Source organism: Nicotiana tomentosiformis, chromosome 12 (assembly GCF_000390325.3).
Source record: "Nicotiana tomentosiformis chromosome 12, ASM39032v3, whole genome shotgun sequence".
NCBI lineage: Eukaryota > Viridiplantae > Streptophyta > Magnoliopsida > Solanales > Solanaceae > Nicotiana > Nicotiana tomentosiformis.
This window is the reverse complement of record NC_090823.1, coordinates 74,592,377-74,615,979: the sequence shown is the minus strand read 5'-3', so window position 1 is coordinate 74,615,979 and position 23,603 is coordinate 74,592,377. Positions and strand designations below refer to the sequence as shown.

The window sequence follows — 23,603 nt, the reverse complement described above, 5'->3', positions numbered from 1 at the left end:
CTCGAACAGTAGCAACCAAGGCTGGTGCATGCCTCACCAAATCACTGAATCGGACCGCATACTCTAACACGGTCTTAGAACCCTGGCGCAATTGCTCAAACTTTACGTGCCATACATCTCTAAGACTTTGAGGAAAATACTCCCTTAAGAACATATCTGAAAATTGAGTCCAAGTGAGTGAAGATGCCTCAGCGGGACTATCCAACTCATATGCCCGCTACCACTGGTAGGCTGCTCCTCTAAACTAGAATGTCGTGAAAGAAACCCCACTGGAATCCACAATACCCATAATACGAAGGATACAATGACATTCCTCCAGAAAACCATGAGCATCCCCTGAAGCTAAGTCGCTGAAAGTGGGAGGGTGGTACTTCTTGTACCACTCGAGCCTGAGTTGCTCCCCCTCTGAAACTGCTGTCCTAATCTCAGGCCGAACTGGGACAACTAGCTGCACTGGTATAACCATTAGGGCATGGTAAACTTGGACCCGTGGCTCTGGAGTACGAGCGACGGGAGTCTGTACTCCTCCCCCGGCCTGAGACGTTGCAGGAGCAAGTGGAATTAACCCTGCCTGAGCTAAAGTGCCAAACATGCTCAAAAACTGGGCGAGAGTCTCCTGAAGTGCAGGAGTAGTAACATGCGTCTCAGGTGCCTACTCTCCAACTGGAGCTACTGGTGGCTCTGGTGCAGCAGCTCGTGCAAGTGCTCTGGCTGCACCACGTGGTCTTCCTCGGCCTCTGCCCCGACCCCGGCCTCTTGCGGCTCCAACAGGGGGTGTGGGTATCTGATCATCGGATCCAGTTGTGCGTGTCCTCACCATCTGTGAGAGAATAGAAAGACAATTTTTTAGAACTTTGAAATCAACAAAGGCACACGATAAGGAATCAAAGAAGTGAATATTTTCCTAACAGTTCCATAGCCTCTCGAAGATAAGTACATATGTCTCCATACCGATCCGCAAGACTCTACTAAACATGCTTGTGACTCATAACACGTATGAACCTAGAGCTCTGATACCAACTTGTCACGACCCCAAATTCCCTCCGTAGGATATCGTGATGGCACCTAGTCTCTAAGACTAGGTAAGCCTATCAATGCGGAATAACAATAAATATCTAAAATAAATAAACTACAATTCAAACAATTTCAACTCCCAAAATCCGATAGAAATAAGTCACAAGCTTCTAAGAATTTATTCTCCATGTCTCTATACATCAGAGTCTAAAACAAATAAGGGAGACAACATAGTAAAATAGAAGGGGACTCCAGAGTCTGCGGATGCTGGCAGATATACCTCGAAATCTCCTCGTACAGTTAGTTTACTGATGCCTGGTCTGATAAGATGTACCTGGATATTCACAAAAAGATGTGCAGAAGTCTAGTATGAGTACGCCACAGCGGTACCCAGTAAGTGCCAAGCCTAACCTCGGTAGAGTAATGACGAGGGCCTACTGGAGAATAAATAATGACATGGTAAAATGTTTAAACAATATAATAAGATAAAATGACAATAGAAATGAATCAAGTAGTATGTCACATTTAATTACACCAAATAATGTCAATTAATATCTCGTGGAAACAAAATAAAATTTCCTTTGAACTTCAAAAAAATTACAACAAATAATCAAAGGCAACTGCGGCCATAAATCAATATCAACAAGGGCACTCCCGAGGTACCGCCTCGTAGTCCCAAATCATAAATAAATTCACAATATCTCATTTCCTTATCTCACCGCGGAAGCCTTCACAATTTATTTGAAAGAAAATATTTTTACCGAAATAGCATCCCGCATTTTAGCCATCCTTATCTCACCGCATGACTTCTAGTAGTTTCCCCTACTAGCCACGCGTATCAAGCCACCCTTATCTCACCGCATGTGTTTCAATACCCATACCGTATACCACCGCATGCGTATCAACAGCACAATATATCACAATTTGCACCTCAAGTGCTCAATTAATTTAACTTGCCAAAATACTTCAACAACAATATTTTTTCACAATAAAGAGCTCACGGCTCATGCCAACATAAATCATCAATAATAATTTTTCACAATACAGAGCTCACGGTTCCATCATAATGAGTACGAAAATCTTACAAAAATATTCAGGAATAAATAATTCAGCAAGATAATATTTCAAAATCTTTAATACTTTGCTTCAATACCAAATTTAAAAATGTCAAATACTTCATATTAATAATGTTTAATTTTTTAAAAAAAAATCAACTTCAAATAATGCACAGAATAAAAGAAACCAAGTTTCAACTAAACAGGTAAAATAATTAGCAGGAAAAGGTCAAGCAACTTTAAAACATTAAATCAATGATGAAGAATATATCAGAATAAAATAGTTTAATTAATGCACAACAGTGATCTACACAATTTAAAAATATAATCTTTCATATTTAGCCCGTGTACACACTCGTAACCTCGTGTACACGACTTTCAAACATTATAATTTATCACTCCAATACCAATCCTGGGGGACATTTCCCCCACACAAGGTTAGACAAGTCACTTATCTCGACTTGCTCCAATTTAACCAAGTAGTATGCATTTTTCTCGATTTTTCAACTCCGATCGACTCGTATCTAGTCATAATTAATTCGATAAAATCAAATAAAATTATAGGAATCAATTTCATAAGAAAATATTACATTTTGCAATAAAATTCGAAATTAGTTCAAAAATCGCATGTGGGGCCCACGTCTCGGAATCCGGCAAAACTTATAAAATACGATAACCCATTCAATTACGAGTTCAACCATACCCGTTTTACTCAAATCCGACTCTGAATCGACTAAGTCCCACTTTTGATCCATTAACCATCTGAAACTCACCCGAGGCCCTCGGGACTTCAACTCAATACACCAACAAGTCCTAAAACATCATACGAACTTATTTGAAACCTCAAATCAAATCAAACAATGCTAAAATCATAAATCACACCCCAATTCAAGCTTAATGAAACTCAAGAATTTTCAACTTCTACATTTAATGTCGAAACCTATCAAATCAAGTCCGATTGACCTCAAATTTTGTACACAAGTTATAAATGACATAACGGAGCTGTAAAAATTTTTAAAACTGGATTCCGACCCCGATATCAAAAAGTCAACTCCCCGGTCAAACTTCCAAACTTAAATTCCTATTTTAGCCATTTCAAGCCTAATTTTACTACGGACTTCCAAATAAAATTTCGATCATGCTCCTAAGTCCAAAATTATCATACGGAACTGTTGGAATCATCAAAATTCTATTCCGGGGTCGTTTGCATATAATTCGACATTCGGACACTATTTTAACTTAAAATTTTATTTTATCATCAAAATTCTATATCTCGGGCTAGGGATCTCGGAATTTGATTCAGGGCATACGTCCAAGTCCCAACTCACGATACGGACCTACCGAAACTGTCAAAACACTGATCCGAGTCCGTTTGCTCAAAATGTTGACCAAAGTCAACTCAATTGAGTTTCAAAGCTCTTTATTCACATTTTAATCCATTTTTCACCTAAAAACTTTTCGAAAATTTTTACGGACTGCGCACGCAAGTCGATAAATGATAAATAGTGCTTTTTGAGGTCTTAGAACACAGAATTAATTATTAAATTTAAAGATGACATTTTGGGTTATAACAATGAAGTTCCAAAATGTGCACAAATGGAAATCCAATTGCCCAATATTCAAGCGTGATTCTGAAGATGTGCACCCCATATCGTCTCGTCCAACCTGGATTTGTAGCATTGCAAGAACTATGTAAATACCTGGAATAGCATTCAAGTCTGCCAAATCATGTGCATAAGCCTCATTCTTCACTTTCCATCTTATAGCTGTAATTTGAGCAGTGATTTATGTTTATTACGAACAATAACTTCCAAAATTGCATTGAAGTATATCAAATATTCTCTCCTCGACATGATCCCCATACTTGTGCGTACAATTGACATCCCTTCGTAGGAATGAGCATATAGTGCTAATAACACCCATTGAAGTTGATTCAAATGATAGGGCATGGGCACAATAACGTTTCCTGCAAAAAAGAACACATAGTTACTGAAAAATAACCCCTCCATGCTCTCTTCCCTAAGGATTTGAACATGGAGGTATATAGCAACTCCATCACTATCCTCCATCATTCTATTGCACTTCATCTCTCCTATCATGAGCTCCTTGCAGACGCAGATCTATGTACAAGTTTGAGGGTGCCACACCACCAGGACGACTTGGTTGAAACTCTCTCTCTATATGTATATATGCAGAAGAAATTGGGTAAATATTAATCTTGCCACCCTGATTAATAAGTTGGTGTAACGTGTCAGTGGTAAAGGGTAAGCCTTTTATCCCAAGGCGCGCGAGTTTGAGTCCCATTTGATGAACTTTATAGAGCTTTTTTAGTAAGCTGCATTTTTAGTTGATCCTTCTCCAAATTAATATTTTCAGCCTGTTATTCTCCTCCTCTTCTCTTCTTTCTTCTTTTAGGAAAAATAAAAGAGCCTCGACTAAAATAAGTATCATGGGATTGCTACCAATAAAGTTTAATATTTTATTTTTGATAAAATAAATAAATTAATAAAACAAGAATAATTGATATAAATTCACCAAATCCTTATGCCAAATGCAAAGGATGATAGCCATTGTGGGTTTGCTTCAGTTTCCACTACTAAATATGGTTTGAGGGCACTGAATACTGAGGGCATGAGTGATAGATTTAAAAAAAGTGATAAAAATATCCACAATATTTCATATTTCTCTTCCCACGGGAATTAGGATTCGAATTTTCTCCCATAATCTTGCTCTGAGATTGTAGAAATTCATGATGGGGAATACCATCGCGAGGGAGAGCACTTATACACAATGTGAATTTTCTCGCTAACTTGTGCTATGTTCGTTGGCATATCAATGAAATTAAGGATTCAGACATCCAATATGTTGAGAAGCGTTATTAGTATTTGTTGTGGTATTGAGGACAATCCATGCTCTCTAAGAATTGTTACTAGATCTATTAACCCTATTTGTGCACATCACCAGACCTTGTGGTGGTACGTTGGAAATTGCCAGTGTCTAATGCTCTTGTTTGAAATTACAAACAACTTCTATATATACTAAAAAGATGAATAACTCGAACCGAAATCTGAAGTTGATCAAACCGATCTATTAATATTTACTTTGTTTGGACCGTGTAAATTACAATACTTCTATGTTCGAAGCAGTATGGCACCCGGAACCTCAAAATCCTGAATCCGCCTCTGGATCCTTGCAACCTTTACCCTTAGATATGGACAAAGTAATTTATCACCATTGACAATCCTCCTTATCCAGATCAACAAAACCATTAGCCTCAATAGGACCTGTGTCTAGGGCATAGTTAGCTATGTGATCCTCTAACTTATTACCCCCTCTCATAATATATGACACCCTCACTTCACATGATTCCATGATAGCTCTAATATCTTCTACATGTCGTACCACATTCAAAGGACTACTCCAATGACCTTCAACCACATTTATCAATAACATTGAATCTGTTTGCAACAAAATACGTGTGTAGTTATGAGCTACATAGTACCTTAATGCCTCCAACATAGCCATTATTGCTTCTGCCACAGTATTGATATTCTCCTGTATCTCCCTACCCCATGCAAACACTACATGACCTTCTTCATCCCTCAATACAAAGCCAATTGAACTCCTTCCCGGGTGCCCCTCGATGCCCCATCCATGTCAACTTTTATCTACTCTGGACAAGGCAATTCCTGTAACATCTTAGTGATCCTCAATTTTGGAGTATAAAGCTCCATCATATTAAGTAAATCCGGCCATTTTTGTGGTACATTTTTGAGACTTGGCTTTATAAATTTTACAAGAGCTTGGAGAGTGGATGAAACCTGATAGATGACCCTTCTAATAGACACTGCTTCCCCATGCTTGTAACTGTTTCTCCTCTTCTAATAGACCCGTCTAGGTTTAGCATTCTTGGTTTTTATCTTTTTTTCTTCACGATATTACAATATTTTTATTTTTGTATTTGTGAGTACCTTACTTAAGAATATTACGGTCTATGGCTTTATGCACTAGTTAATATTCGAGCCGAATAAACTGAAATAAAAAGGAGAAAAGACGAACCATACCGAATTTAATTAGATATGGTATTGGTATAACATTTTAAGAAGCCTAAATTGAAAATACTGAATCAAAATCTCTAAATATCGTACCGTATTGACCGATGAACACCCCTAATGTTCATCATCAGCTTTAATGAGACACAGGAGTCGCAAGAAGTGGTAACAACCCGACCGGTCATTTTGTGTAATTGCGCCCTGTTTCCCCTTTTGACGTTTCACACATGTATATTTATAATTTTATGACTTATGGGGTTGATTAGTTTCGTTCCGGGAAGCTTTCGGGCTGATTCGGACCCTTTGATTCTTGACTTAGAAGCCTAAGTTAGAAATATTGACCAAACTTTGACTTTTATGAAAACGACCCCGGAACGGTGCTTTGATGTCTCTGATACCTTCGTATCGTGATTTTGGACTTGGGCGTATACTTGAAATTGATTTCGGAACTCTGTAGGTTGATTTGTGTTGTTTAAGCAAAGTTTGACAATTTAAAGTTGAAAAGTTTGACCGTAGGTTGAATTTTAGCTATCGAGTTCAGAATCTGATTTTGGGACTTGGAATATGTCCGTTATTCTATTTAGAACTTGTATGCAAAATTTGGTATCATTTGGAGTTGATTTGATAGGATTCTGACGTTTAGTTGTAATTCTAGAGATTCTTGAATTTTACTTTGAAATTCGTGCGTTTTACTGTTCGATTCGTAGTTTTAGATATTATTTTTTTGCTTTGATCGCGCGAGCCAGTTCGTATGATATTTCTAGACTTGCGTGGATATTAGGTTTGGAGCCCCGAGGGCTCGAATGAGTTTTGGACTTGTATCAGAGTGTTTTGAACTGAAATGCAGAATCTGGTGTGCTGATGCTTTAGGTATCGCATTTGCGAACACCGGGTTCTCAATTGCGAGCTTAGCAGGGGGGCCTCAGGTATCGCAATTGCAAAGTGGTCTAGGATTTTGGGTAGCTCGCATTTGTGACTAAACTGTCGCTTTTGCGAATGGGGCAAGGTTCGCATTTGCGAACCCATTTATCGCAATTACGATGTTCCAGTAGGAAGGTCAGTGGCTGCATTTGCGATGTATTCTTTGCAATTGTGAGGGTTCGTAATTGCGAACCCATATCGCAATTGCGACATCAGCAGCTGATCAAAAGGGATGGAAGTCGGGATTTCATCTCATATTCTCTCATTTTGGAACCCTAGACTCGGTAGGAGGCGATTTAGAGTGAGAATTTTCATCTACAAACTATGGGTAAGTGATTCTAATCTATTTCCAACTATATTCCATCGATATATCTTAGATTTTAACATCAAAATTATGTGAATCAAAGTGAAAATTTGTGAAACTTTGTCAAATTTTTGAAAAATATGAATTTGAGTTTTGAGAGTCGATTTGGACTAGGATTTTGAAACTAATCATATATATGAACTCGTGGGGTCATGGGTAGTCGGTATCTACCATTGGACCCGGATTTTGACCGGGCGGGCCCTGGGTTGACTTTTGTTGACTTTTTGGAAAAAGTGTAAAAATTATAGTTTTATCTATTGTAATTGATTTTCTTTGTATTGTTTGATGATATTAAGTCGAATTTGGTTAGATTTGACCCGTGTAGAGGCAAATCTTAGGGGATATTTTTGAGGGTTGCCTAATTGAGGTAAGTATCTTGCCTAACTTTGTGTGGGAAACTACCCCTTAAGATTTTGGATGGATTGTGTCATTTGTGTTATGTGAAAGCTGTGTACGCAAGGTGACGAGTGGGTACACATGTTGTATGTAGTATTTGATCGGTTCAGGCTACTTAGACTCTTTCCATGTTTTAATTAAATTATCATATCATGTTCTAAATTCTCATAGTCAATTTATTGTTACTTGTGTTAGTATACCCTTACATGCCTTAAATGACTTGTTTATCACTTGTTCTACATCTTACTTGATAAATTGCTCTTATGCCTTAATTGTACATGTTATCTCTTTCATTGTTGATTATCATTATTTGAAGTCATTGTCCATATTATCTCTTTCATTGTTGAATTACCATTATTTGAAGTCATTGTTACACGTTATCTATTCCATTATGAGTTATTCATATTTAATATCGTGGTTAAACATTATCTTTCTCATTGTTGAGTTATTGGTGTTGAAGTTGTGAAAGTTGTTATCACGTTGTGGCGATGTTGTTATTTGTTGAGATATCTTTCTTATTGAAAATTTTACATTCATTGATTTTGTTGATATTCTTGTACACATTGTGATTGAGCCATGAGCTATTTTTGTAAAAATATTGATATTGTTGATTAATGGCAAGTTGTGACATATGGGCACTTATGATGCGAGTTGTTATTGTGATGTGAAATTGACGCACATGCGGCGGTATAAGGATATGGGTTAATGTGCATGCGGCGGCATAAGGTGGGACTTATGTGCGTGTTGCTTGTAAGGGAATTTTGTGAAGCCACGCGGTGTCATAAGGTGGGCTAAAGTACGTGTAGCTATTTCGGAAAAAATATTTTCAAAACTATTTAAATGTAAGGCTCACGCGGCGGTATAAGAAAAGATTGTGATTGTGAATTGTGAATACGAGGCGGTACCTCGGTTGTGATTCTTGATACATATACGAGGCAGTACCTCAGTTGTGATTCTTATTGTACATGAGGCGGTACCTCGTTGTGATTCTCGTTGTTTATCTCGTGTAGGAAAGAGTTATTTGGTGGGAATACTTCTTGTTGTTTTGTTCTTCATTGTTCTATCAGATATTGTCTGTATATGAACATTGTGGTTCTTTCAATTGCTTCCCTTATGTTATCTCTATTCTTACAATCCTTTCATTAGTCTCTGTTATTAACTTGCTTCATATTACTTATTGCTCCGCTTTCCGTTACTTCTTGTTATTACATTTTTATTCTGTTTATTATATCTTAGTAGGTATCTTGACCTGGTATCGTCACTACTCTACCGACGTTAGGCTTGATACTTACTGGGTACCGTTGCGGTGTACTCTTACTACACTTCTGTACATATTTTTGTGTAGATTCAGGTATGTCTGCCTGTGTCGGACGCTAGAGTTGATTTGAGTTGCTGCTTTTGGAGACTTCAAGGTATCATAATCCTTCAACAACTCCAACCATCTCTGCTGCCTCAAATTCAAATCATTTTATTTAAACAGTTTTTGTAGACTCATATGATCCATATACACCTCATAAGATACACCATACATATAGTGCCTCAAAATCCTAACCGCGTGCACAATAGTTGCTAACTCAAATCATGCACCAGATAACTCTTCTCACGGGGCTTCAACTGGCGCGACGCGTAGACAATCACCCTACCGTCTTGCATTAATACAAACCTAATTCCAATCCTTGAGGCATCATAATAAATCGTATATGACCCCGATCCTGAAGGCAAAACTAAAATTGGAGTCGTAGTCAAAGTAATCTAGAGCTTCTGAAAGCTCTCCTCACACTCATCTGACCACCTAAATGGAGCGCCCTTCTGAGTCAACTTAGTCAATGAGGTTGTAGTAGATGAAAATCCCGCTACAAAGCAATGCTAGTAACCAATGAAATCGAAGAAGCTCCTAATTTCTATAGCGGTAGAAGTTCTGGGCCAACTCCGAACTTTCTCAATCTTCTTCGGGTCCACCTTGATCTCATTAGTAGATACCACATGGCCCATGAATGCCATCGAGTCCAACAAAAACTCGCACTTGGAGATCTTAGCATACAACTTCTTCTCCCTCAAAATCTAAAGAGCAATCCGCAAATGCTGCTCGTGCTCCTCAGTGCTACATGTATACACCAAAATATCCTCAATGAATACAATGACAAGAGAATCCAAATAAGGATGGAACACGATGTTCATCAAATGCATGAAAGTTGTTGGGCATTAGTCAAACCAAAAGACATCATCAAAAATTCATAGCGCCCATAACGGGTCTCGAAAACCTTCTTAGGGGTATCCGTAGCCCTAATATTCAATTGGCGATACCCCGATCTCAAGTCAATCTATGAGAACACTTTAACACCCTGAAACTAATCAAATAAATCATCAATGCACGACAATGGATACTTGTTCTTGATGGTAACCTTGTTCAACTGTCGATAGTCAATACACATCCTCGTAGACTCATCCTTCTTCTTTACAAACAACACTAGGCCTGATAAATCTCTTATCCAACAACTCTTGCAACTGTTCTTTCAATTCCGTCAACTCCGATGGAGTCATGCGATACAGTTGAATAGATATGGGTTGCATTCCTGGCACCAAATCAATACCAAAATCAATATCCCTATCGGGTGACATGCCGGTAGGTCTGCAGGAAACACATCCTCAAACTGCTTCACTACTAGAACTGAATCAACAGTGGGAATATCAGCACTACCATCCTGAACAAAAGCCAAATATGTTAAAATTCCCTTCTCAACCATTCGTTGAGCCTTCAGACATTAAATCACCCTACTAGGAGTTGACCAAAAGTACCTCTCCATTCCAACCTCGGCAACCCCGGTATAGCCAACGTCACGGCCTTAGCTTGATAATCAATGATAGCATGGTATGGAGATAACCAATCCATACCCAAAATTATATCAAAGTCCAACATACTAAGAAATAAGATATTAACACTAGTATCATAACCACCAATAGTGACCACACAAGACCGATACACGATCTACCACAATAGAATTACCAACAAGTGTAGACACATGCACATGATTATCAAGAGAACCACGGGGTATATTCAAATGAGGAGAAAAGTATGATGACACCTAAGAATAAGTATATCCCAGGTTAAACAACATGGAAGCATCTCTATAGGCCGAAACCATACCTGTGATCACAACATTAGAGGCCAACGCCTCAGGTCTCCCTAGAAAATCATAGCAACGTGGTTGATTGCCTATGTCCAGATGATGATGTCCAAATCCACTCCTCAAAGAGTAAGCAGACATGGTCGCATATAATATAATATACCCAACTATGAGTCGGGGTCGAATCCCACAAAGAACAATATGAAGGCGATTAGGCAAGTAAGAGAATTATCGCTTATTATGCTAAGCCAAACACTAATAATGGTTTTGAGAAAATATTATGTCTAAATGCAAAAATGTAAACTAACCTATAAAGCAAGTAAAATTATCAATGGCTACGAGCATGGATACACGGGGAATTACACTCAAGTAACGATCCAATGTATTTCACGATTTTACAAATATGAGCGAGTTTATGTTAATTAGCCTTAGATATTAATTCTTTATTATCTTCTTCTGAAGGCTAATAAGACTTTCTAATTGTAAAACAATTAAGAGATTAAGTGCACCTGATGTGGCTACAAGTAGTTCAATTCTATCCCTAGGTAGAATCTATAAAATGAGGGTTAACGCCTCAAGTTCTTGTTAATTAATCTTTTCCAACCCCAAATTACCTTTTTCAAGATTAATTCAAAGTTAATGGGCGAGTCCTAGGGTTAGCTAATCCTTTTGAAAATATTAAAAAACAAGAATAATTCAAGAAACAATTAACTCACTTCAATATTAATAAAAATCATTCGATACATCCAAGCTTTAATAATGAATATTCCCATAAACAAGATTTAAGTAATGGAATGAATACTACACACTTAGATATTCAATACAAAGTAAGAAAATAAAGAATTGAATAAAAATGTGGAAGAAATTCTCAACCAAAGTCTTCAAATCTTCAAAATCCAAGTGTGTAGGCGAGAACCATAGCTCCAAAACTTGTATTTTTTACTCAAAGACTGCGAAAGATCCCTACCCAAATAGGCTAGGTCGTCTATTAAAGGGTTTGGGGCCAAAAATATGAAATTACACCACTACCCAGAACTGAAGCCTATTATTCACAAATGCGAAGGAAGTTTCACATTTGCGAACCTCGACTCTACTGTTGACCATCGCATTTGAGATTCGGATGTTCGTTTTTGCGAACTAGGCCTTGTTCACTCGTTTTCGCATTTGCGATGAAGGGGTTCACATTTGCGAAGGTTGACTTTGTATTTGCGATCCTACCATCACATTTGCGACTTCTACTATCTTAACTGAGACTTTGCATTTGCGAGCTCCTACTCGCATTTGTGATATCTGAGGCCATTTTCCAGATTTCTTCTTTTTGACTTGTTTTCACTTGGTTTCTTTCCCGATAAATTCTAAATCACATAAACATGTAAAATAGAAGTAAACTACATTGAATACACTATTTTATCAATTAAACATAGAAAAAATCTTATATTAAAAAAGAGATAAGTTGGTAAAATACCAACTTATCAAACTCCCAAACTTAAACTATTGCTTGTCCTCAAGCAATCAAAGTATAAAATCTCCTTCCAAGTAATCAACTCAATAGAGCACCAACATCATACAAGGTCAAAAAGTCCATTTTAAGCACAAACACATGACTTTGATTGGTACCAATAATTAATCAAAAGCATATGAATCACCAAAAACTTCTCATAAATCTCTCTCTATATATATAAAAGAAAAAGGAAGGCCAATGTTGACATGACACCTCTCTTTGAGATAGGATTACTATTTATCTTTTTTTCTCATTTATTTGGTAGTTTCCCTTATTTTTCCATTTTCCCCTTATTTACCCGTTAAAGACTTATTCCTAAACGATGTAACGGAACAAATTCTTTCAGTTACAAATATATCCATGCGTTTCCAAAAGACTTGTCACTTAATTACACACCATTTCAGAATAGTTAATCACATAAAAAAACCGAAAAGGGGTTCTTCCACATTTTGTATACGCCTTTTCCCCTTCCCCTGTTTAACAAAATCGAAAAGGGCTTTAAGGGGTCATTAAGCCAATCGATTATGACGTTAACAATTGTTTGTCCCCATTAAAGCGCACTAAAGATTCAACAGAATAGCATTGGTTTCTTCTGCGCTTTCAAAGTTCTCTATTTTCTTTTCTTTATATATTCTGCTTTTTCATAATTCTATGATTTAATTTTTTTTTTTGGATGCAGAGAAGTACAAATTAAAGAGATGCAAACCAATATGAATGGTTGACAATTTAGAGGCAAGTCATAAAGGGATCGATTTAACACAAGGCTATTGATTATGATGTCTAAAAACGTTATTTCTCTTGGATTTAACAAACTCTATGAAGGGGTTATTTTTTCTTTTCTGATAAGTAAATAGACTATGTTAACGTATTAAGAAAGTTTATGAAGAATCGGTAGTATGGAGAAAAGGCCTATTAAATATTTTTTCCCCCGAAAGATTGTTGTGCTTCTCGGACTATATCTTTTGATTTTAATTTTTTGTTTATAACGAAAAAATATGGGTGCAGCTTTCATTGATTTTTGGTTTGCCTTCTTATTGTGTAAGTTTTGCAAATATCTATATTCTATAATTGAAGTTATTAATATACTCCCTACGTTCACTTTTACTCGGCACATTTTGACTTTTCACGCCCCTTAAGAGAAATAATAAATGAAGTGCATAATTTTCCATGATACCCATATTAATTGATGCATATTTTATTGAATTTGAGAAAATAATTTAAAATGAGTAATAAATACTATGGATATAACAGAAAAAAAAAATTTATAAGTAAAAATGAAAATCTATTTTTAATATACCTGCCAAGTAAAAGTGAATTGAGAGAGTATGTGAGTAGATTAATTTTAGACATAAGACTTACAGGTATTTATAATTATTTTAGACACATACTTTTCGGTCATTACAAACAAGTTATTTTATAATTTTGGAATATTGACCGGGTGATTTGGCGACCTCATTAACTAGAATACATATTTTCTTGCATATTCTCTGCATTTTAAATGGGCTCAAATTCCTGAGAAGATGAATGCTAGAGCAGGGAAACAGTATTCGAGAGAGAAGATTCATATTGCAATAGTTGATTTTCCGTGTAGTTAAGTTTGGCGTCATTAATTTAAGATTCATATTGCAATAGTTGATAGCAAGCACCTTACAAATATACCTTGTAAGGTGATTTGTTAAATATTTGCTTTAAATTATATATAATTATTTTTTTTATCTTCCCCTATTAAAGGTGTCCCCACAACAATTGTCACAATTCAATACAATGAGTTAAATTGAAAAGAGTAGCAGTGGGAAAGAGGGAGAAAATCAAAGAAAATATAGAAAAAGTAGTTGCACGAAGAGGGAGAAAAGGGAACGAAGAAAAATTCAATTGAGTATAGAGGGGGAGAATTTAAAGAGAGATTGATAAATAGAAAAAGACAGAGAAAAGCTATTAAAGAAAAAATTATGAAAAGAAATACATAAAAAATGCAATTCAATGGATAAATTATGCAATTATGTTGCCCATTTATTTCTTTTACTATTTTTTGGGGTTTATGATTTATTTACTTTGGTTTCATTTTCCTGTTATTTGAATAGGAATTTTCTAGAAAAACAAAGCTTTTACTATCATATGAAAGAAGAAAAATAGATACATAAATATATGAATTAATTATATAATTAGAGTAATATAATTATGTATTAAACCCCAAAGGATACATATATAGAAGTGAAGATTTTCTTTAAATATATTTTTTAATTTTGTCTTTAGAAAGACTGATAATGAAAAATGCAGTTTAATGTAAACTTTAATTCTAATCCCGATATTTATTTTTGTGATTTCATCAACATAGTACTTTTTATATGTAATTACTTGAATTTTTTTTTTCTCAACTAAAATTTTAAAAATATTATTTCTAAAATTTAATGAAGTTTTACGCACCGAGCAAAGCGCGGATAATTTTACCAGTGTCATATAATAATTCGGACGCACACAACTTTTTCAAATTTGATAAATTGGTTAGATTTCATTTGAGAAAGAAAAAAGAAATAAATGAGCCTCTCCTCTCTCTATAAATTAACAAAATGTAGAAGTGGAGGGAAGATTTTCCCGCCATTTCCCTCTTAGCTAAAGTTGTTATTCCTCTTGCAAAAGAGAAGAAAAGAAAACCCTAACCCTAGGCCAGCCAACGACCGCCATGGAAGAGCAAATCAAAGCTGAATTCCTGAAAAATGGCTTCGCTCTCGATGATGAAGCAGAAATTCTTAACAAATGTAAGTAAAAAAATATGATTTTTTTGTTTTTCTTTCCCTATATATATGGAGAATTAGGGTTAATTTTCGTGATTTGTTTTCTGTCATAATTAGGTCTTACATTCTGTATACAATACAACCTAAGCCCTTCCGATCTCGTTTCTAGCTGGGACGTTTACTCTCTCAACAGGTCAGACCTCACTCAATTCTAATTTTAGTGAAAAAAAAGTCCTAATTTTCTTTTTTGTGTTTGTGTAAATTTCAGTTTATTTTGCTTCTCAAGCGAATTAGTAAACTAGAAGAAAACAAAAAAATAAGTACTGAATATTTATTAAATAAAGTTACTGAATAGGGAAGATCCAGGACGTAGAGTTAGTGGGTTTGGAGTTCACCCACTGCCCTCTTGAAGCAGTGGTATTCGGTTTTCTTGTATATAGTATATACCACTTCTACTGGACATTTACATATCAGAACCCATTGCTTGTTAATTAACTCCACCTGTTACTGAAGCATGATTAGACTAAAGACTTAACCTTAAACGAGTTCACATTTCCTTTTTTTTTTTTTTTTTTTTTTTTTTTTGTGTGGGTTGTGCTAAGGAAATGAGAGCTAAGTCAAATATGTGGCCATATACTAGTGAAACCAAGACTCTTTCTTGAGCTATGGTGAAAAACTTGGAGGTTTAAGTGGATGAAAAGAAAAGTAAACAAAGAACCATTTCTTTTTAGAATATTCAAATTACTAAGACACTTTGGGCTTCCAGTTTTTCAGCTTCTAAAATTAATTAGTTAGAATATAGTAAAATTCCATACTTGTATTCATTAAAAGATATTGAATCATCTTTGATTAGATCAGATGCTGCTAAAATTGCAAAGACTTAGTATTTTCTTGGTAACTACTTAGGCCTACAGATATGACTTAATTCGGAAATAAAAAAGTCTTTTGGTAAGTTGGTTGGTGGCAATGTTGAGGAAAAGTAAAAGCAGAATGGAAAAACACTTATATTGTGGAGCAACAAATGGATGGTCAAATAACTTGAACCAGCCTGATTTTTCTTTCTGTTATTCTAGATATACCTAAAGTTTGACTCTTTGATATTCTTCTCACCTCTGGATAAGAACTGAAGTGGCATTGCATTTTACTCCTCTGAATTTTAATTGAAATCCAAACCTGGAGTTCCACTTGATGGCCATTTGTTTCAGGGGGCTGGAATTGATGGTGCAGAGTTCACATATGGGTGCATTTCTACAACAATTACAGAATGAACGGAGAGAGGACATTGTTAAAAAGGAACCTGGTTTACATTTCTACTCCAGTGATATTTCTATGTGAGTGTATTCTCTAGTTCAGCCTTCTGAGTATATTTAAATTTTTTGAATTTAGTATCCTTGAACCTCCCATTTCCATGTCTCAACTGGGCTGACTTATAATGATTAGTAACCTTCTGGCAAACGTGCAGTTTGCCTTTTCCGGATCAGGGGTCAAATATATCTCATTCTGTTGTTTCAGGAAAATCTTTTCATATTTTATATCTCTTGCGCCTGTGATTCTGGAAATCTTACAGAAATAGTTTTGCTCATATTAGATGTAAAAATAGCTGCTATTATCCACCTTTTTTGAACTCTATCTGCCCCCTTTCAAATTGTTATGAAGTGGGAAACAAAAACAAAGATTCTATACTTTATTAACTAACCCTAAAAACAATGGCGAGTCCAGCTATAAGTGGCCGCTAATGTGAAATTTAGATATTTCCTCTAGGTTACTGAAATATGTGACTTCTCAATGCTTGACGCTGAAAAATATCAACACAGGATATTGAATGATGAATACGAGGATACCAAGGAAATCATTCTAGGTACCCCAACAGATAAACAAAAGTCATCACAGGCAGAAACAACTGCTTCAGCACAAAAAACTAATGGGAGCATTTCCACCTCCAGAAAGCATCTAGAAACAATTACACCCTTTGGACAAAGAAGGAACAAGTTTGTGGTGCAGTTTTCTCTCAATGAGAAGGCCAATGAAGAAAGTATGAATATAGAACACGATCAGGAGAACCCCAATGATGACATCATAAAGAGAGTCCAACCAAGCAAAAGATGTTCTTTGCAAATCATTAGCTCTCAACCTGAGCCAGGGTGCAAGTTCATGTATGACAGAATGGAAAATAAGGTACTTCCTATTTCACAGAGGTAGAATACCTAGGTTTTTCCACTACGAAGTCCTTACTAATTTTTTTTTTTTCAGTTTAATTTTCTTGAAAGCCGAATAAAAGATCATGCGACAGCACTTGTAGCCTCTGGATTGCATGAGGAACCAACTGATCCTACTGTTGCTTCACAGGTAACATCTTTGCTTTTGAAGTATGAGATTCCCACTCCACATATTTGCACTGGCATTCTGCTGTTTTTGCACTACAATGCAAGTGCAACTTTATGTACTAAAAGTCTGACATTAAGTGCTTTTCCACTTACTATCTTGATTTCCATTTTGACAAGGTGACATAATTTTAACTCTTTTATGGATCATTTTGTTTCAGAGATCTGTATTTGCTGTTGGGATGATTTGTTGCGAGGAAGAAGGGCGTTTGAAGGAAAAGCCTATTTTACTGCAAAGCAGGTAAAAAGCTGCTATCTGCATGTATAATTAGTCTTTTGCTTGGAAGAAATCAGCTCTTTATTTTGGATTGAGTTGGCTCAAAGTTCTTCCGCAGTTTACAGATGGTCCATCCTGGTTACATTTATCACCAAGTCACTTCTTAAGTATTCCATATTTAGAGGATTCTGTGCTCTTCTATTCCTCTAGATCAAGTCAGTCAGTGGTGGTTGAAGTATGATAGATTGATAGTTACATTTATATTCTTAGAAGCATATTAAGAATATTGGCATTGTTGGTAACAACTGTGAATGTTACCATTGATAACAAAAAGAATAACAAGCTAACGGGCACCTAGTTCCAAAAATCACCTTCTAGGAGGGGTGTTTATGAAATCCAGGCCCAAACAGACTTATTACACAGTAAATGTTGTAAATAACCTCTACAACTATGTATCTTCCTGGACATTTTAAGTGTACTAATTCTATCTATCACTTCTTTATCTGTGTTACCACTAACTCACTATTTAGATATATTCCTCTAAACAATCTCCAATTCCTTACTCTCCAACTATGGTAGATCATGGCACTCCAAATTGCTGCAAACACTTCCTTTTTGAAAATATTGGCATTGTTATCTTGACTAGCTTTGACATTGAATGATTATTTACACATTATTGACATGACTGATAGATGTCAGAAGATCCTAGAGAATTTTCCATCTATCTTGGCACCATTAAGCTATGTAAATTTGTCTTTCCATGGATATGCTGCTCTCTATGGTTGATGATATCTAGTTGCTAACAGCGTTGAGTATTCTGGAGGTCAGCGTGTGCGCCTTGACTTGCAAAACTTGAACCACTTTTCTGTTTTCCCTGGCCAGGTATTGTAATGCATGTATTGTTTTATTAGTACTTTAAAATGTTGAACAAAGAATAAACCTCAAAAATTCATACTCAGGTGGTTGGTGTTGAAGGGCATAACCCAAGTGGCCACTGTCTAATTGCATCAAAAATTGTTGATCGCATTCCTTTGTCGGTTTCTTCCACGGAAAATCTCCCACCTACTAAGAAGCAAGCAATGGATCAAGATCTTCAGTCAACCAACGCCTCATGTGCTATGCCAGAGCTGTCATTGGTGGGTAAGCTTGTACTCCATATAAGTCTACCACAAAATTAAACATAAGAGTGAGTGAGATACATGTATTTGGCTTGCTAATGGTAGAAATCTGTTTATGTATTTATATGAAATGCCTGTTGTACCAAGAAGTATCCTTGGTTTTGGATTTCATCTCTCATGCCTGCCTTTCTCAGTTCGAAAAACTTAAGGATACTGACATTTCAACTCTGTTTACCTTTTATGTAATAACATATGAAATACCCTTTACTGGAGTTTGGCCCCTTTTGACAACAAGCAATGTTTTCCAGAGACATTTGTTGCCTTATTATTGGTGGTAACCCGTGCAGGCTTGTAAATGGAATTCTGGACATATTTATTATGTATGTCATATGATGAATATTACCTTCCATAAGGTGGCCTTCTGGTTTGCAGATTTTGCTGCGCTCCATATCCATTTAATTTGGTGTGTGTTCTACGTTTTGCCCCCTTTTTTCTTTTTCTTTGTATGTTTATTTACTTGAGTGTAATTAGAAGCTCTGAGCATAGGGTATATGAAGAGAAGGGCATTATCCTTCGGTTCTGCCTTTTGGATGTGCAACCAATCTCTCTTCTGCAGCAAAGGATTATACCATCCTTTCTGTATTTTTTCTTACTTTGTTTTGGTGCCTTCTCAACATTTTACGTTCTTGTACAGATTATAGCTGCAGGTCCTTTTACAACTGTTGATAACTTATTCTTCGAACCTCTTGCCGAGCTTCTATCATATGCACGACGCAAGCAGCCTCAATTGATCATATTGGTAATGAGTTTACAGCCCTCATGCAAAAGTTGTAACTCTTTTTATTAGCTGATATATAAGTTTCATTGTGCCTTCGTAAATTCTCTTGACAGCTAGGACCATTTATAGATTCGGATCATCCCGAGATCAAGAAAGGAACCGTGAATAGGACATTTGATGAAATCTTTCAGGATGAAATTCTTGCGAGGGTATCTGCATATAAAACTTCTTTTCTTTTTCCAAGAAAGTTCTGGCTTTTAAATGTTTATTCAGTTTCCTTCCATTGGTTGGTTTCCAGTTGAGAGATTATGTAGAATATATGGGTTCTGCTGCTCGCGTGATTCTTGTTCCATCTGTTCGAGATGCTAACCATGACTTTGTTTACCCTCAGGTGAACACTTCCAACAGCTTAATCGTCTTCTTTTTTTGGCTCTTATGTCATATACAATATTGATACATTATTTTGTTGCTTACAGCCAGCCTTTGACATTCAGTCACCCGATCTTGAATACCAGGTATGCAGTGAACTGCCATAGGTCAAATTATTACTAGAGAAGGCTTAGTCTGGGATGATCATGTACCATTACTGACAACGATATTGTATGTTACCAGATAAATAGCATTACAAATCCTGGAGTATTCTGTGCAAATGAGGTAGAAGCTGATGATATGTCCAGCAACTCTATTCCTTATGTTTTCTTAACTATTACATGCCTTTCTTTTCGTTTTCACTGATAATTATGCTGAAAAGGTCTTGGAAAACTCGTTGGAATGTTTTATCTGTCGCTGCTGACTGCATGTGTCTAGACTGTACAAATTGAATTGTGGATGACGTGAAAATAAGTTGGGACTCATCAATACTAAGGGTGTTTACCTGACGGGCTGGATCGGGCTGGACATGGGAAAAAACAGCCCGTCAGAATTTAAAAAAATAAAAAATTTACAACTTATACTGGGTTGGACCGGGCTGGAATACGGTTAAAACCCTTGAATGGGTTAGCGGGCTAGCCGGGTTCTGGTGCACCGGTAGCCAAAAAAGGCCCGACCCCGTCCGGCACAACCCCCTACCCTAGCCAACCCATCCCATCCCTTACCAAACCGGGCTGACCGGGGTCAAACCGGGTTGTTAGTGGGCCGGGCCGGCCCGATTAACACCTTTAATCAATACTAAACGTCAATCGTAGAAAACAGTTCTGAGATTATTTTTACCTCTTGCGGCCTTGCCCCCAGTGGAAGGGAATTTCTCCATGCTACGACAGCTCTTGATATTTTTATTTCAGGTGAAAGTGGCTTGCTGTACAGTGGATGTTCTTAAACAGCTTAGTGCGGAGGAGATTTCACGAAATCCACAAGGGGGATCAAAGCAACGAATGACAACTCTTGCAAACCATATATTAAACCAGCACAGGCATGTTTCAGTTGGCACTGTTTGCAATTCCTCTTGTTAATGCAGAAAGCTCAATTAACCCAATTTTTGCTAAATCTTTTTCTTTTTTGCAAACTAAATGCAACAGCTTCTATCCTCTATATCCGCCAGCTGAAGGCATACCCATTGATTTCTCTCTTGCTCCGGAAGCTCTTCAGATGTCAACTGTCCCAGATATACTCATCTTACCCTCGGACTTGGCTCATTTTGTTAGGGTAGTATGACTTGCTGATTTCCACACCAAAACTTTGCTTCTATCATTTCAGCAATATGGAACTAATGCAACTAAACAGACATGAATGCGCTTGATCATGAAGATATTCACACAATCAATTTATTAAGAATTTCATCTGCCTGCAGGTGATCTCCCTTGGAGAAAGAAGTGAAGGGGAAGAAGTAAAGTGCATTTGTGTGAATCCTGGACGACTTTCAAGGGGAGAAGGAGGAGGTTTCTTTGTGGAGCTTAATTACCAGGGAAGCTGTGATTTGTCAAGTGCTTCAGTTATTCGTATATAGAACTAAGAACTAAATCACCATGACGATGAAGAACTCGGGCACACTGCACTCTTGAAGGCTTCTCGTGGATAGTAACACAAGAAACACGTGTGCTGTGGCTGAATCTATTATGTTGGTGATGTTCAGCTGCCATTATTCAGAAGCAAGTGTCTAGATATTAAGGAAGTCGTTATAGCTGGTCAGAGCATCTTACGCAACCTTATAAGTTCAGCTGCTGTCTGAGGTCAATATTTAGGAAGTTAGCTGTCTAGCTCATTATAGCATCTCAGCTACTTGGAGAAGTTCTGCTACCTTGTCCATGGGGGTTAGAGAAAATTTAACATAAAACTTCTGTCACTGTCTATTAGTTGTAGGTAATTAATTATCTTCTGGCGGGATCCTTTTCTATACAATGAAATACAAATTTGCTAAGGTTGTCTGCTATGAGATGCAGGAGAGAGGAAGCTTAACTCTTTTGAGTTCAAGTGGTCAGCCAACCCCATATGAGATTCCTTTTTGCAACGAGTCATACTGCGTATAAGAAAAGAAAAGTTCAACCGTATGTTTCTTTGTCATAAATAGGTCAAACAAATAATATTTTCCAAAAACTCAAAACTCAATTTTTGGAAAACTTCAAAACAAATGCTACCAGGTTTTTTTCAATTCACAAGCCAAGCCTGCCTGTATCAATCAATTACATCATTTTCAGCAATATGCTAAAGATAACAATGATCCAAATGGGGGAATATGCCATTAATACGCGTTCACTTCATCTCCATGGTTAGTGCAGACACTCCAAGTAAATTAAATCCTACCCCTGCCCCCACCCCCCAAAAAAAAAAAAGAAATAACAAACCACAAACCCCCAAGATCGGAATAATCAAGAAGCAAACTAAAGAAAAAGTAAAGGAGGAAAAAGAAAAAAAGAAGAAAGAACAATAAACTAAGAAAGGTGCTAGAATTTTCTTCCCTTTTGGTTTTGTTATGTTTTATAGACATCGAAGAACTTGAACAATCTAATAAGATGACTAAAATAAGCAAGTACATGAAACCAAATGAGAAAGAAGAAAACAAAAGATTTGTCATTTAACAATATAATTTACACAAGTTAATGAGATAATAAGTTCAGCACCAATTATAGCTGCAGACAAATTCTACTTTCAAATCCTTCGATTCAGTCCTTGAATCTGAACTCAACAACCTCTGTATCAATTACTCCTAATCACATTTCTTCCACTCCTTCCTCTGTCTTTCTCTAAAAAAGTATATCCAAAGATTAGAAATCCACAAAATACTAACCAAGATTGCACTTACAATCACAACCATCAAAAGAAATCCACATAGGCCTAGAAATCACACCATCTGCTTTTTCATTTGTAAACAAATAAGGGTCCAATAACCCCCCTAACCAAACTATAGAACATATAAAAAACTGGTGATAATTTAGCAGCCATAGGGATATTGTTCTTTCGATATCTAGCAAGACTCCATGTGTTCTGGCAAGGACTTGTGATCTCAGCCAGAAAAAGAAGGCCAATAAGAGTAGATGCACCATGATGAACGACGAATCGACAAGTTAAAAAATACATAAAGAGTAGCCAAATGATGAGCAATGAAAAGCACATCACTTGGATAAAAGACCAAGTAATGTAAAAGGTCAGCTAAGAAGTAAGCAATGCTGTATTCAAGTATCATTTCTTGGAATGGTGTGTTTTGGGTGGAAAAATCAAGATTTTGGAATGAAGTTTGGGAATTTTGTAACATTGAGTATATTGATAAGATTACTGCAGGGGTACCATGAGCTAAAGACATTATACAACTTGATGCATCAGACCTCGCTTTTTCTTTCCAATCTTTGAATATGATCAAGTATCCAAACAGATATATGATAGAAAATACAAGAGTGAATCCAACAAGATTTGACTCCAAGATTGTCAAAGTTTCCATCAGGATATCAAAGAAAGATTAGATTATATAACAGAAAAGATGAAGAGGATACAGTTTTAGTGATGAGGAAAAAGAAAGGGA

The 23,603-nt window shown here is 36.5% G+C and overlaps 1 protein-coding gene across 1 annotated transcript; it reads left to right on the top strand.

The window, feature by feature from the left end:
* Positions 1 to 14,666: 14,666 nt before the first annotated feature.
* On the top strand, positions 14,667 to 22,019 carry LOC104104022 (uncharacterized). The gene is made up of 16 exons (XM_009612004.4): positions 14,667 to 15,184; positions 15,278 to 15,353; positions 16,366 to 16,491; positions 16,975 to 17,335; positions 17,411 to 17,506; positions 17,703 to 17,782; positions 18,565 to 18,640; positions 18,718 to 18,894; positions 19,571 to 19,675; positions 19,768 to 19,863; positions 19,953 to 20,045; positions 20,131 to 20,169; positions 20,267 to 20,308; positions 20,935 to 21,062; positions 21,169 to 21,295; positions 21,441 to 22,019. The coding sequence occupies exons 1-16, from the start codon at positions 15,109 to 15,111 to the stop codon at positions 21,594 to 21,596; spliced, it is 1,854 nt and encodes a 617-aa protein (XP_009610299.1). The 5' UTR covers positions 14,667 to 15,108; the 3' UTR covers positions 21,597 to 22,019.
* Positions 22,020 to 23,603: the final 1,584 nt, after the last annotated feature.